Here is a 15,016-nt window from a genome sequence, read left to right on the forward strand (position 1 = left end):
CCTTTCATTCGCCTCTCTACACAGTCCCAGCAACAACATCCATTCCTTTCCTGTCTTCTCCACTCTTTCATTCCTATCATGCCCTAACTCAGTCAGTATCACTTGCATCATCTCATTCCTGTCTCTGGCATACTTCACACACTCCAGCACCACATGTTCCACCGTCTCATCCTTTCCCATGTCACACATCTGGCACACTTTGCTGCGGGACTCAGACCACCTGTAACTCCTTGCATTCACACCCATACACTGTGCCCTTGCTCGGAAGGGAAGATCACCGCCCAGGCTTCCATCATACCACCTTTCATACCTCGGGGCCTCTTTCTCCTTGTACCATTCCAGGGTCTTCTTTCTTTCCATTTCATTCTTCCATTCATTCAGTCCCACACATTTCACTTTTTTGTCTATCTCATTCTTCCATTTTCTCACATCCCATTCGGCTCCCACACTACAAGCTGAAAAAGCAGAATACTAGTATTCATAAAGGAATTTTGTGGAAGTAACAGCGACACTGCGTGAAGCTGAAGTCGATAGATTGAAACTCTTCGAGGTAATTCAAGGCAATGTAAGGTACTCATTTTATATATCTCATTATCCGCAAAAATGCTTTCACGTCAGTAATCTACTATTCACTTATGTCCTTTAAATCACTGTACATATTATTTTCGCATCCATTTCAGACGAAAGTGCTGATTCGTATTGAAATTGAAGCCAGCACACTTCACCTGGAACCAAATCTTAACCTTTCACAACCGGAAAGAACTGCGTTAAGTTCTGTCACGCTGCAGCGAAATATCTTGTAGAAATTAATGAACAGAAGGTGATTCCGAGCGGACTTCATACCTTCTTACTCTCCACCTGGTAGGACCTGGAGTAACAATGCATGACGCGTCTTCACTCCATTCTGTCGAGATATATCTCATTTTCCTTTACTTAATAATAATAATAATAATAATAATATTTATTGGTCACGTAACATACATGAAATTTGTCTTGTGTGTTTTCATAAAAGACTGAATCATTCATACAAGGTCTAAAACTAACCGGTCTTATTAATCTAAAATATTCATACTCACACGATTAAATATATGTATATGTATAAAACTCGTTTGAAAAGAATAAAATAATAAAAAAAATGGAGTACATAAAAAGATAACTGATAACTGGTTCCCAAGCCTTAGTATAGTTAGCTATGATATGTTTAGAGGACCACTATTTAAAATTTACTTCTTGCAATCATGTTCCTCTTTCCTGTAATGCTTTGTTGATCTTTTGTCCTCATCTTCTCCTTGGCTCTCTTTTTTGAGAAGATCATCTCCAGCTCCTCCCTATCCACACTAATACACACTTGCTGTATGTAGCGGCATACACACTTGCTGTATGTAGCGGCCACCTCGATGAATCACAGCAGGTAATCAGTGACGGGCTCTTAGTTTAACCCATGCTTCCTACCTTGACTAGGGGGCAATATAGCTCCCGAGCTATATATCTTCTTTGGCAAAATTTCATCGTCCATTCTCATTAGATGCCTGAACCACCATAGTTGGTCTCTGATTTTTTTTGTTGTTACAGGTTCCACACTAATTTCTCTCAAAATATTCATGTTCCTTTTCTCATCTGTTCTTGTCAATCCAAACATAATACGTAATACTGTCATTTCTGCCGCTGTTATTTTGCTTTCATTTTTTTTTTACTAATTAATTTTCATGCTAGCTCCATATCATATGCTGTGCTTAGTATCAAGTCAGAGTTGTTCTTAATGTTGGTTTATGAACGAACAGATTTTTTTTTTTTTCTTTTAAGGAGGCAGAAGATACAATCATATTACAGGATTTAAAAACTAGTCACGGCGCATTAGCTCCAATCTTGCATTCAATTAACCCCGTGCACTCCAATTAACCCTCGAGCGGACTTTCATTACAAAAATTGTTAGCCTTTATATGAAAAATAATTAACAAATAACAAACAAATAACAAACATCCCAAATTTAGCTGCATACAAAAACCTCTGCTCTATCAACTGCTCCGCATAGATAAGTAATGCACATTAATGTATACATATAATAATCATTGCACAACTGGTACATGGTATACTGCACACATTACCTTGCACAACAAGTATATAATCTTATCGACACAAGGACCTCACAGGGATTACTAATTCAGATAGTGTATTTTGTTCTTCCTGGTGCGTAATCTTACAAGGTAGAACTGAAAGTGTAAGAAGTTAGCTATGTGTTTATTTTTGTTGGGTAAATGCGAGCGAGTGTTAAATTGTGTACGTGCTGGGTGGATGTGTTGAAAGGATAGGATATGAGTGCGTGCGATGCTATGGGTGTATTGCCTGGTTATAGATGCTTATAGATGCTTATTAGATGCTTATTGAGCCTATGTAACGTTAATGGGTACATTGAATGAGTGATGAATAGGTGGGTGACAGGTTGTGGATGTCATCTGGGTATGAGGTCACTACCATGCCTGATCGATTGATTGACTGATTGATGGATGGATGGAGCGGTTGAATGAATAACTTCATATAGCGGTGCAACAATTAGCGGGCTACATGCAGGGGATTATCATTTTATTTTATTTATTTTATTTAGTTATTTCTTTTTTTTTATATAAATAAAGGAAAATCTACATGGGTACCAAATGTAGAGAAACGCTTGAGAGAAAATCTGCTATAAATTGCTTCACATACATTTGAATAGTGAGATCTAAGACATATCATTGTGCTATATGTTGTGCGACACTGTAGTAATAACGAAGTAAGTGTTATAGGGGCTGACTAACATGTCGGTGGTGACTTCACAGGCCGTGGCTACATGTCAGCATGATGGTGAGGATTCAAACACCTGTGAGCGTCGAGGTTCCAACCTATACAAAGAAACATTATCATTATTATCATTGTTATTTTCTTGCCAGCTCATATAGTTGATACGCATTTCACGTGAAATCTGGCAGAAAGGGGATAAAGATCCTTTTCCTTACTGTACGTTCGCGTATATCATTCAATAAATGCAGCTGTCTTGCTATTAAGATTTTATATGCTTAAAAGTTCATAATCACCAAAACTTTGAATAGTGCCGTCTACTTTGTATCTTAATGACCTAAAAGTTATCGTTTCTCAACGACAGTTATTTCTTTCGCAGTGATAAATGCATCGCTCAAATGAACATATACCTAAATATAAGTGACAGCAAAAGTCAACATCTTGCAGACTGAGGTAGCCGTAACTTGCATGATTAGCTAACATGCGGTTATCTTCCGCACTAAACTCGTCATAGTCACTTGTGTCTTGTGCATTGGGCAAATCATTAAGTAACATTGCTGGCTTCATAATTAATCTTTACCCATTGGTGTTCCTCGTTCACTTGTCGGGAACACGTATGGGAGGAACACCTGGGCCGAGCAAGGTGGCGGGTGGTGGCGTCGCGGTGACGCAGTGGAGGAGTCTATGCTAGGTAGAGTTGAGAAGTTTTCCGTCATTGGTGAACCGAGAACAGCTGGAGCAGGTGGAACCAACCGACAATACCTTTGTAGCTGCTACAAACATGGCACAACTAGCTGTGAAAAAATCATCGTGAAAGCTGCAACTCACCTCAGACTGACACTAGTGGTGCCGCCTGTAGCTGCTGGGCGCTAGGGCCTGGCAGCAATAGTACCTCGCAGGCCGTCGGGGAACATGGAGGAATCCTCTTCACTGGGGTTTAAACCCCAAAAGCAAGTTGTTTACAACAAACTTTTGCCTTACAAAGAACATCTTGACAGTGAAATTCTTGAACAAATCCGTGAAATCAAAGAAAATCTATCCAAAGCCTTGATCCTCGGGGATATCAGGCCGGGCTGTGTGCACTGGGTGGCCAAGCTGTCCAGGTGAGTCTGATTACCACTAAGTTTTCTTGCAGTATAGTCTGGCCTGCGTGTGGCTTACAATTCATCTCTATTTTATCATCCATCCAGATAATTGGGTCATATGGTTAGAATTGGCCTGTCAACAGATATGGACTGCCTTAAATTTTAGCAAGTAACTTCTTGAGCCATATTACTGCTGGATTATGAAAGGATGAGTAATTAGGTGATTCCCGCATCACCCACAATGGGAGGTGTCTGTTGCACTTGTATAAGGCTAACACTGTTATGTTGCACCCTGATTCTGTCATCATCCACAATGGTGGCTGCCTGCTTCGTTTTTAGAAGATTGACATTGTTATGCAGCAATAAATATTTTTAGAAGATACCAAGCCTGGTTATCAACTACATGGATTTATTAAATTTTTCTCACCAAATCTTTAATGTGTGTCCATATTATAGAAAGGTATTTACAATGAATACTTTCTTAGCTCTTGTAGTGATGAGCATTGTCCTCTCTCCTGCATCCTCAGTAATTTACCCAAGTGCTGCTGCAATACAGAAGACTCATATCCCCAACAACAGCTGTTGTTATATCAGGGAAAATTGTGTTGGTTTACATAATTACCATAGTGAAGTAAGATTTTCCTACTTGCAGGTATGAAAAAATCATAAGGGACCAAACCTTTTTAGGGATGGTTTGAGGTTATGTGTGTTAAAACATGAGTGATGAGGATGTTTTGATTCTAATGAGGACATGTATTTGTAAGATGGGGCAATATGAGTTTACAGATACATGTCCTTATTGTAATCAAAACAGATCCTTATCACTTGTGTTTAACACATATAACCTCAAACTGTCCCTAAAATGGTTTGCTCCCTTGTGATTTTTTCTTACCTGCAAGTAGGAAAATCTTACTTGGATATGGTAATTATGTAAGCCAACACAATTTTTCCTGATATAACAACAGCTGTTGTAGGGATATGAGTCTGTTGCGTAAGGAAAAGATAAATTCGCAGAGTCATCCAACTTATAAATTTCTGTTGCCATATATGTTTCAATTGATTTTACCTTTCATTTTTTATAAAAATATTTCATATTTGTCTCCCACCTTCCTTACCAACATTCTGAGGGGATCCACTGGATTTTTACAACTTCAACATAATGTACTCCAATCTAAGTAATAGATGATGTAGACAACCAATCCTTTAGGAATTAAACAGCTCATGCAGGGAAGCCACAGAATGCCTGACTCCTGATCTCTCTCTAAAATTTATGATTGGGGCAGAGCAAACTTAGTGTTGTTCAGTGCCTCAAAAACTCAATTCTTCCATATATCATCTCAACATAACCTTCCAAATAACTATCCCCTCTTCAGTGAGACTCAACTGTCCTCTGCTTCCACACTGAACATCCTTGGTCTGTCATTTGCTTATAATCTAAACTGGAAACTTCAATCTCATCTTTAGCTAAAACAACTTCTATGAAATTAAGTGTTCTGAGTTTTTCTTACCCTCCCCAGTAGCTAACTCTGTACAGGGGCCTTATCTGTTCGTGGATGGAGTATGCTTCACATGTTTGGAGAGGCTTAAAAGTTTTGTTTTATCTACTCCATTCCTTGAACTGTCTTTAGCCTCTCTCTCATTGCCACAATATTGCACTTCTTGCTATTTTCTATTGCTATTTTCACATTAACTGTTCTTCTGATCTTGCAGATGCAAGAGTTAACCAGCATTCTCAATCGTTCCTCCCTTTGTCTGGTAAACTCGGGAACTCTCTGTCTACTTCTGCATTCCCTCCTTCCTATGACTTGAACATTTTTAAGTGGGAGGTTTCAAGAAACTTATCTCCTGTTATTTGATCACTCTATTTGGCATCACTTTAGGAACTGGCATTCAAGTAGGCCTTTTTTTCCTTCACAATTTTTGTTGCCCTTGGCCTGTGGCCCTCTTACATGAAAAAAAAAAAAAAAAAAGATAAAATAATTAAAAATAAAGGTGGAGGGAAGATCCTGGATTGAGTCCCTGGGTTGTGCCTGGTTGTCTGATGAGACTCCATAGCTCCAATAATTTTATATAAAAAATAAGTGAATCTTGGTTGAAAATTTGTACATGTTTTAACGATGGAGTAGTTCCTTTCTTGAACAACCAAGAAGGGAATACCTGTATAAGGAAATGATGAGGCTCCTCTGTCATGGCTGCCCCTTGGGAGATGGTTCTGGAGGGAGTAAGGCATTAGAGAGATAGATAGAAAGATAAGTTAGTCGATATTAACAAAATAATTTTCCTTTTGTTTCAGATTTGTAAAGCTTTATGGAATATGCTTCTCCAAAGAGGACCACGTGAAGCTGGTGAAGCTCATGTATGAGCTTGCCGTCACCCTCAACCAGGAGTTTTGGGTCATGGCAAAGTTTGCACAGATGCTGACAATCCTTCTCAAGTGAGACTTTTGTTCATTTTGTTCAGTTATCAGCCATTTTAGAGCACTGTTGTAGTGTGGCACAACAAGTTATACTCATAGCAGTAACAAATGTGGAGTATGAAGTTGTGGCTTGCTTGCTGCCTTTGGTGGAGTAGGGCTGAGTTCATTGTGTGTGTGTGTGTGAATTTGAATGAACCTTTTCTGATTTTTATTTTATTTTGAATGTAGCAGATGTAGCAATGTGGTCCATGAGACTATTCCTTTCTACCAGAGGCCAGAGGGGCTAAGGATCTGTGTGAATGTGTGGTCCACTGTCTGGGCCACCCCATGCAGGGTTGCTGGCCTGGTATATAGATAGATAGGTAGATGGATTCTCATGAGTGCAGTGTTATGAGAGAATGTGAGAGGATGGTCTACAGAATTGGAGAGAAAGAGAGAGAGCGAGAGAGTGGAGAGGAAGCATGTGCTTCCTGTTACGGTCCCAAAGGTGGATTGATGCTTAACAGCATTAGGAAGTCATGTTGTCTATACAGTTGGGTATTTGCCATTTCCTTCTCTTTAGTTAACTATTTTCTTATAATTTTCTTATCATTAAATGTGCCAGCTAAACTTAAGTATGAGGAGAAAGGTAACCAGTGATACTGACTGTATGTATTGTTTTGCTTCCAGGAAGAAAGAGCTGCTGAGCCCAGATGAGCTTGTGTTGGAGTGGCGTCCTCTGTATGACTTGTACAATAGTTTGTTCTACAACTCCTACAATACCATTGGAATGCTGATGCTGCCATCGTAAGTAATTCACTGTGCTCCTAGAGGTTGATCTTTAAGGTTCTCTGTTGGTGTGATGATATCTTGAACTTTTTAAGGATTTATGTTGTCTTGATGAGCTAACTTCATATGGCCTGGTGGTGTAGGGGTTAGTGTGCTCAATTCCCAGCTGATAGGAATGGAGTTGAAATCCTGGACTGGGCAGAGACAATTTGAGCAGTCACCAATTCCAGGGTTGCAAGTGATTTTCATCAAAATTTTATCTGTGGTAACAGCATCAAGCATCCTCTGAGTGCCAGGTATCTAAGTATATATAAGAAATTGATAGGAAAAATTTGTCATGCCACATATACTTGAGATCATCCTTTCATTTCTGTATGGCAGTTGCCCTAGGATGTAGACTTCCTGCCACTCAACCTCCACCCCACTAGGCCTACTTTAGCAATGTGTGTGGATGCGTGAATAGGGTGACTTCAATCTTTGTCTTGCCTTCATAAAGGAACCATGTCACACTGTGTGAGACAAGTGCCTAGTGCCTTGACTGGCTGTGATACAAATAACATCAGTAGTTCTTGCAATAATAGACTATGTGTGGAGTGGGGAACAAATGTTTTAGTGGTAAAGATACTCAAGGGCCTGTCCCCATTCTGAGAACATTGACAGGCTTTATTTTGCACCTCCTCCAACAGTGCATGTTGTCATCTATATGGCAGACATTAAGAATGAGGAAGGAATGAATTGCCCTTTGGCACCTGTTGCCTCTGCATTGTCAAAAATTTTAGATTTTTTCACTGAAGAATGGCCAAGAAACTTTTATACATACTAGGCATGTTCTCAACTGCCCCAGTACCTCTGAGAAAAATTGAAAATCCCCACTTCTAATGGTAAGTTTTGGTTTAAAACCATCAGCACTTTGTGGTTTAATGAAGAGGTGGGTCTGCCCTGCTGAACCCACTGGAGTGGCATAGATTAAAAAAAATTCCTTGTCTCACTGAATCCAGAGGAGTGGCACATATTCTAGAATAACCCTCCTGTGATAATATTGATGTGCTGAAGTTTAAGTTTCTGACATCAAAATTAATTAATAAAGTAATTCAAGAGACAGAGCATGTCTGGTGTGAGGATATTCTTCCAGGCTGTTCCTGTTTTGCTCAAAGATTACATGCATTCTGTAAGCAGTGCCAGAGCTGCACAGTCTCTCACTATGCTCTAAAGAATTTCATACAGCATTAGTGCACATGAGTGTCTAGTAATTTGTGTTCAGAAGACATTCAGCCTGTAAGGAAACCAGTCCAGTCTCATCCACCACGTCATGATTTACGTTCTTGAATGTGGCTTGAGTGGAGTAATCATTGCACTGTTAAGGTGTAAATAATAGTGTCATTGTGATAATATTGATAATAATAATATTATTAATAATGATAATTTATATAGTAAGACAACATCCACCAATGAACAGGTTTAGCTGAGACAAGATGCCTGCATGTACTCACACACACACACACACACACACACACACACACACACACACACACACACACACACACACACACACACACACACACACACACACACACCCTCCCTTAGAATAGTATAATTTATTTGGCTCTACCTTGTCAATCCTGTAGGCCTTTGGGCAAGTGCCTAAGAAAGTTGGACCTGCTTGTATGCTGGTTTTACTTTTTCCAATACATGAAATTTGCCTTTACACAGCAATATTTGAAAGATACTATATATTTCTGTATATTGAGATGACATGAGCTAGGGCAGCCAAGTACATATACATCCACACACTCACAGTGACACCCACACACATTGCTTCATGTCTCAGCCTCAAGAACTCTAGTGGAGAGAGGACCAGTCCTAGAGAATGCATCTTGTATTAACTTGATATAAATTAGTGGAATAAATAGGACAAAACTACAAGATAAAGATAGGAGACTAATGTTAGTCTCACAGAGGCACTTACATTTTGCTTACATTTGGTCTTATTACCAGATTTTATTTAGTACTTTCTTTTGATTGGTTTACTTTATTTTGTTTTATTTTAGTTAATTCTACCGCACATTATTGTTGCCATCATAATTGATGTCTACTGATAATAGGATTTGCCATAATGCTGAAAACTTCAGAAGTCATGTATGTTATTGGTTTAATTACTTTTAAACTACACACAAAGCTATTTTTAGTAAACCTTGATAATACGTAATCCTGTGAAGTAATTGTATTTTCAAGTCATTTGTCACTGAAATTCTTAATTGCAGTGTAGGTAAGTGATATGCAGAAAAAGAAATTTGAATTATTTTGCATGAATTTAATGCTGAGTTTTTACAAAAGCTGATTAAATGGCTCACATGATTTAATTGTTATAGTACTATCATTTCTTTGTCAGTAGACATTTCTGATTGTGCATAGCTGTCTGTTTTGCTATTTAGCTGCTGTAAATACAAGCGATTGCCTTTGTATAGTTTTCTCCCTCTGTAATTTGATGTAGGTGATTTCCTGTGTTGCAAGATCCAACTTTTGCCTAATCATTGACTATGCATTGAATTTTGCTGAGTTTGAAGAATTTTCAAACCAGTGATCTGTCCCATCCTCGAGCCATTATTGTGTAATAAGTAATGTGAATATTGAATGGCTACTGTGTAAAATATATTTTTACTTTTACATGTGCAATATGTTCTTATTTGCATCTAAGTTATATTTTTATTTGAATTATATCATACAGGGGGTACTTGAGTTTCACTTTATTCAAGTTACGTAAGAGTCTTGAGTTTTCACTGATTAAATTTTCCCTATCACAAGTTTTGAATGCTTTTTTAACGAGGTTGAGTTAACAAAATGCTCGTGATCATGCTTTGATAAATTGGTGTCTGTGCTGACGTTTGAGAAGTGCACTTGATTTGAAACAAGTGTTGTCACATCATGACCACTTTGTTGAGCTGCTTGTTGATGCTGTGGAGAGGAAGGCTATGAGAAGCAGGACCATGCAGTATTGGTGTGTGGTTGGCCATGTGTTGCATTAGTGTGAAGTAGCCATATGTGGTGAGTGGCGTGTTCATGTTAATGGTTAAAACAACATCAACCACAAAAATGTTTAGTAGGAAGCTTTCTACTTTGTTTTCTCCTTTGTGGAAACTAGCTGTTTCCTCTGGAAGGTATGGAAGATAAAATTGTAATAGCACATAGGAGAAGAGGAAGGGGAAGAAAGTTTCTCATTGTCAAGAACAGAAAATGGCAGAAAACTGCAAGGAATACTGATTTGAAATGCTTCTCTTCAATTTGGCATTTATTTATTTAATTCACATTGAGAAAAGCTATTTTCATAGAGCAGCTTCCATCTTGCTGTTGCCCTGCAGGTACTGCCATCACCTTGCTTGAGTATACCTAACTCTTGTATAAGGGGAACTCAGGAGAGAAGCTTCCTGTTTCTGCAGTAAATTTTTTTTCCATGTTTTGACCATGAACATTACCAAGCTGTCTCTGTTTATATGGCTGCTTCATTCTGCAGCACCACTTCATGGCCATTACCTGACACCAACATTAAACACTGCAGCTCATTATAATATTCATGGATACAAGGACCAGACCCCTGAGTAAGTTACATGATTTGTGGGTTTCCTGTGAGGTCCCATGAACAAAGCAGACCTGAAACTCAAATAACCCCTGTACTAGCAAATTTCTTTGGTGATGGATATGACTACTGAACTGAAGTAATGTACACTTGTCTTAATGGATCACATTCTCTATTTTTGAAGAGAGTCAAAGTAAAAGCTACTTCAGTGTTTAGGATTCAATAATGGCTTGCTTGACAAGTAGTCCATGACAGTGATTCAAATCATGTAAAAAGAATTGCCATAGTTTATAAAAAAACATCAAAATTCTTTAGTGGCAGTGATGGTGCACCATGTATCACTGGCCATCTGTTATCCATCTGACCAAGGTTAAGTGCAGACAATTTATGTGTGAGATGCGCTCCCTCTCTTAGAGCCCACCGTCATGACTCCTTTCAGGCACACCCGGAGGGACACCAGTCGTTTGTTTAGCCGTAGGAGGGGATTTTCATCGTAAGTCAAGCTCACTGGTCTCACTTACATTGTTCTTAATATTTCTATAGGCCTGTCTTTTATTATTATTATCATCCTCAGTTGACTTAACAGTAATTTATTTGATCCTGAGTATACATTCTCTCTCTCTCTCTCTCTCTCTCTCTCTCTCTCTCTCTCTCTCTCTCTCTCTCTCTCTCTCTCTCTCTCTCTCTCTCTCTCTCTCTCTCTCTCTCTCTCTCTCTCTCTCTCTCTCTCTCTCTCTCTCTCTCTCTCTCTGTACTGCATAAGGCTTTGGAATAAGAGTAAGGTTTCTGCCAGACAGTGGGATGGATGAAAAACAGTACAGTAATCTTTATATTGTAGAATAGTTACCATGTAAAATACTTGATTATTTCTGTGTAACACTATTCTCTCTCTCTCTCTCTCTCTCTCTCTCTCTCTCTCTCTCTCTCTCTCTCTCTCTCTCTCTCTCTCTCTCTCTCTCTCTCTCTCTCTCTCTCTCTCTCTCTCTCTCTCTCTCTCTCTCTCTCTCTCTGCATTCTTTATTTTACCTAAGTTCCAATATCTGAATTTTAAATGGTTGCTAGTAGTTTTTTTTTTTTTATTTAAGTTTTACTGTTTATGCTAATCTATTTTTGCTACTTTGCTATGCAGTAAATACATTTTGCCTGTACATTGATGAGACAGACTTTCAAATTTATTTTCTTACATGGTTTCATTCATGGTAATTCAGCAACAATCAATAACACCTCTCAAAAAAAATAATAATTTTTCATTATAAATCAGTTTATTAACTATAAATGTCTTTCAAATTGCTTGTAAAAGAACTTGTAGTTACTTTCCTTGCATCAGGTACCAAACTCTAAATGGATGGTGTTCTCTAATGAAAGTAATAAGGTATGAAAGAAACATTGTGAAGGTTTGGGATAAGTACCTAATAATTATGTTTGTGTGGACTTCAAGAAGCCACCAGGCCTACATATGGCAGTCCCTTTAAGGAAGACATCACCCTAGTGTGTAGTGGATGATGAACTTCACTGTTTCATTTATCCTTTGTGCTTTCAGCTGCAAGTAATTATGTTCTGTACAATAATTTGCCACTCGCATTATGTGGTAATGAATATGAAAAATTAGAACAGATGCACAAAATTGTAGCGATGATGTGCTTGTAGAAGTTTAAGAGAGGAATAATTTGAAAGCTACAAACACATTCTTCCAACATGAGGGAATTCAGAAATAGACGATGAATAGCCGGAAAGGTGAATCATTGTGAAAAATAAAGCCTCCACAACCTGAGAAATAATGAACAATTAAGTCCCACCAAAAACACGGATTAAATAAAGAAAGCACTAACAGGAATGAGAGGGGGTGGAGCAGGGGGTGAAGATGGTTTATCTATTGAACAAATTAGAGATGCTTGCAATTTCCTACTAGACAAACTTGCTCTGTTATGAGAGCATGCAAAACCAGTACAGTAATATTGTTCACAAGGAAGGAGAGAGACAAAAAGCAAAATGAAATAAATATAGTGTCCAAGGTAGTATTTAAACTTTTCCAAAAGTGGTTGTAAATGTGAATAGTGTTGATACAAATCCATGGGAAGACCAAGTAAGATTCTAGAATGGTTAGATATTTAACTATGTATGTATTTCATTAATCAAGTAGAATGCACTAAACCACTGTGTAAGGCCTTTTATTCATCAATTATGAGAGTGCTCAGGAAGCAAGGGATAAAAGAAACAACTGAAGGAACTGGAATACACTTTTAAGAAAGAACTGCCATTATAAATGTGTATAAGGTCAGGCAAAAAATACCAATAAAGAAAACCATCAGACAAGGCCACACCATTTCCCTTAAACTTTTCCTTGCAATGAGAGAGAGGCAGTGTACACGTAACTCAGTGTTCGGAGCTGAGTATAGCAGTTCTTACTCAGTTCACTCAGGTCATTTGTATTTTCTATATCCCCAGATTCAAATGAAAGCTGCCTGTTGTGCATGAATAAACAACAATGCTAATTGCATTCAGATCCCCATTGTTTTATGTATATATAACCTGATTTTGGTATATAGAACGATATAATTAACTATTTGTTATGCAAATTGCAGCTAATTTTTCCCTTGATAAAATCCCAGTGTTTGCAAATATCAGTGTTTCCCACTAGCTTAGGTTGTTGTCATCTTTCACTGACCAACCTTGTGAACAAGACCAGCTATTCTCAGTGACTTTGAGCAACTGCTGCAATACCCCACTTGACAACCATGATGATATGCCCAACGTTATAGGTATCTTCCTAATCCTTAACTCTTATGGTGTTAAATTTTTCTCTTTGTTGGACTGTCATCCACAGTCTTATTTCCATACTTTGCCCAGTTCCTCCATTGCTTTCTATGGACGTAGTAAGGTGGAGGTGGTGGAGATGCTTTTGATCCAATGTATCTATTATTCTGATTTTCAATACAATGAATACTTCTATGTCAGATAAACATCTCTCTGTGCTTAGTGCTTAACACAGGTGATTAGCATTGCATTGAGGCATACTATATACTTTCTATAGACTTCCTCTAAACTTAAAGCTCAGAGGCCTTGATTTGGCTCAGCTTTTGTTGTTGGGGGTAAGGGAGGCAGCTCACAGATGGCACTGTAACATTCCACTGCTTCAAACCCATTTTCATTGTATTTCTGCTCATAATCACAATTTTTTTTTTTTATTTATATTTTTTAATCTTACAAAAATACTTTCATGGACTTGTTAAAATCTCACCAACTTCACTTCCCATCATGACTTCGGGATTCCGTTGGAGATGAGATGTCTCCTCCACCTTTTCCTTTTTGTTCCCTGCAGATGGCACCATTGTCATCTCTTCATCTAAAGCCAGGTTCTTTGCTGAAAATTTGAAGCTGGATGATTCTGGGCTTATCCTTCTCCCATCTCCTTTGCCTGACTACATGATGTCTGATATTAAGATTCCTTATTGTGATGCTCTCTGTGTCCTGTGACCTCTATCCTTGGCAGGCTTACTTTTTATTCTCAGTAACTGCACTTCTTTATTCATACCCTACTGGTTAAACTTTTATTATTATTATTATTATTATTATTATTATTATTATTATTATTATTATTATTATTATTATTATTATTTATGTTTATTTTTGTATGGAAAAGCACATTATTTGCCTCATGTTAACCAGGAATATGAGCTGACCTACATTGGGTACTATCTCATTCAGATGACAGATTACCTGCATGCTATTATCATTTAGTGAAGAGCTGGTAGATCATGCATGGTAGCAGAAGCTGTTTATTGTGGTTGAAATTTGGTGATGTGCTAGCACCAACTCAGAAAGACATGGACAGTATATGCATGAAGATAACTGCAGTGGAAAGTTAGAAAGAGGCAGGAATTAAACTTGAAATGTATGTACACTGCATCAGGCCAGCGCTCTAAAGGCCATAAGCAATCCCTACACTTTGGACAGCAATCTTGGGGACAAGTGTTGGATAAATAAATTATGATGTTGGAGAAGAGATGTGGATTCAAATCTAGTCAACTTACCTGAACTGGAACAGACATTTTCTAAATTTTTATCAAGAAATTTGTATTTAGCAGATGTTCCAAGTTTCTTTTATTTAATTTTACCTGAAAGTAAACCATATGAGCAGCATACATGTCAATTTTGAGGTAATGACTTGGTACCTTTCAGAGAGAGAGAGAGAGAGAGAGAGAGAGAGAGAGAGAGAGAGAGAGAGAGAGAGAGAGAGAGAAGGCTTGTTTTGAGAAAGGAGAGAATTTAGTGATTGTGCGAAGAAATGTGAACATTTTGTGGTGAATAGACAACAGGTTAGCAGGGTGGTGGCAGCTTGTGAATAGAAAATAAATCTAGAGTAGATAGAGAAAAGATGGGAAATACATTCTGAAATTTTTATGT

The 15,016-nt window shown here is 38.1% G+C and overlaps 2 protein-coding genes across 4 annotated transcripts in view; one reads left to right on the forward strand and one right to left on the reverse strand.

Moving 5' to 3' along the window:
- LOC135093203 (condensin complex subunit 2-like) overlaps positions 1-885 on the reverse strand; it is a 17,188-nt gene extending 16,303 nt beyond the window's left edge. The window contains exons 1-2 of the mRNA XM_063992177.1: positions 844-885; positions 430-455 (exon numbers count right to left, since the gene is read on the reverse strand). Coding sequence (XP_063848247.1) covers positions 430-455; positions 844-885 — 68 coding nt within the window. The remainder of the gene's footprint in view (positions 1-429; positions 456-843) is intronic.
- Positions 1-15,016, forward strand: part of LOC135093375 (proteasome activator complex subunit 4-like) — a 40,098-nt gene that overhangs the window by 3,772 nt on the left and 21,310 nt on the right. Inside the window, exons 1-4 of one of the 3 annotated variants that reach the window (XM_063992637.1) lie at positions 3,277-3,875; positions 6,151-6,291; positions 6,943-7,059; positions 11,052-11,105. In XM_063992637.1, the coding sequence (XP_063848707.1) occupies positions 3,685-3,875; positions 6,151-6,291; positions 6,943-7,059; positions 11,052-11,105 (503 nt within the window). In that variant the 5' untranslated portion in view covers positions 3,277-3,684. Of the gene's footprint in view, positions 1-3,276; positions 3,876-6,150; positions 6,292-6,942; positions 7,060-11,051; positions 11,106-15,016 lie in introns of those variants that run through there. The other 2 variants (XM_063992639.1, XM_063992638.1) reach the window with 2 other exon arrangements.

This window comes from Scylla paramamosain, chromosome 42 (genome assembly GCF_035594125.1).
Source record: "Scylla paramamosain isolate STU-SP2022 chromosome 42, ASM3559412v1, whole genome shotgun sequence".
Classification (NCBI taxonomy): Eukaryota; Metazoa; Arthropoda; class Malacostraca; order Decapoda; family Portunidae; genus Scylla; species Scylla paramamosain.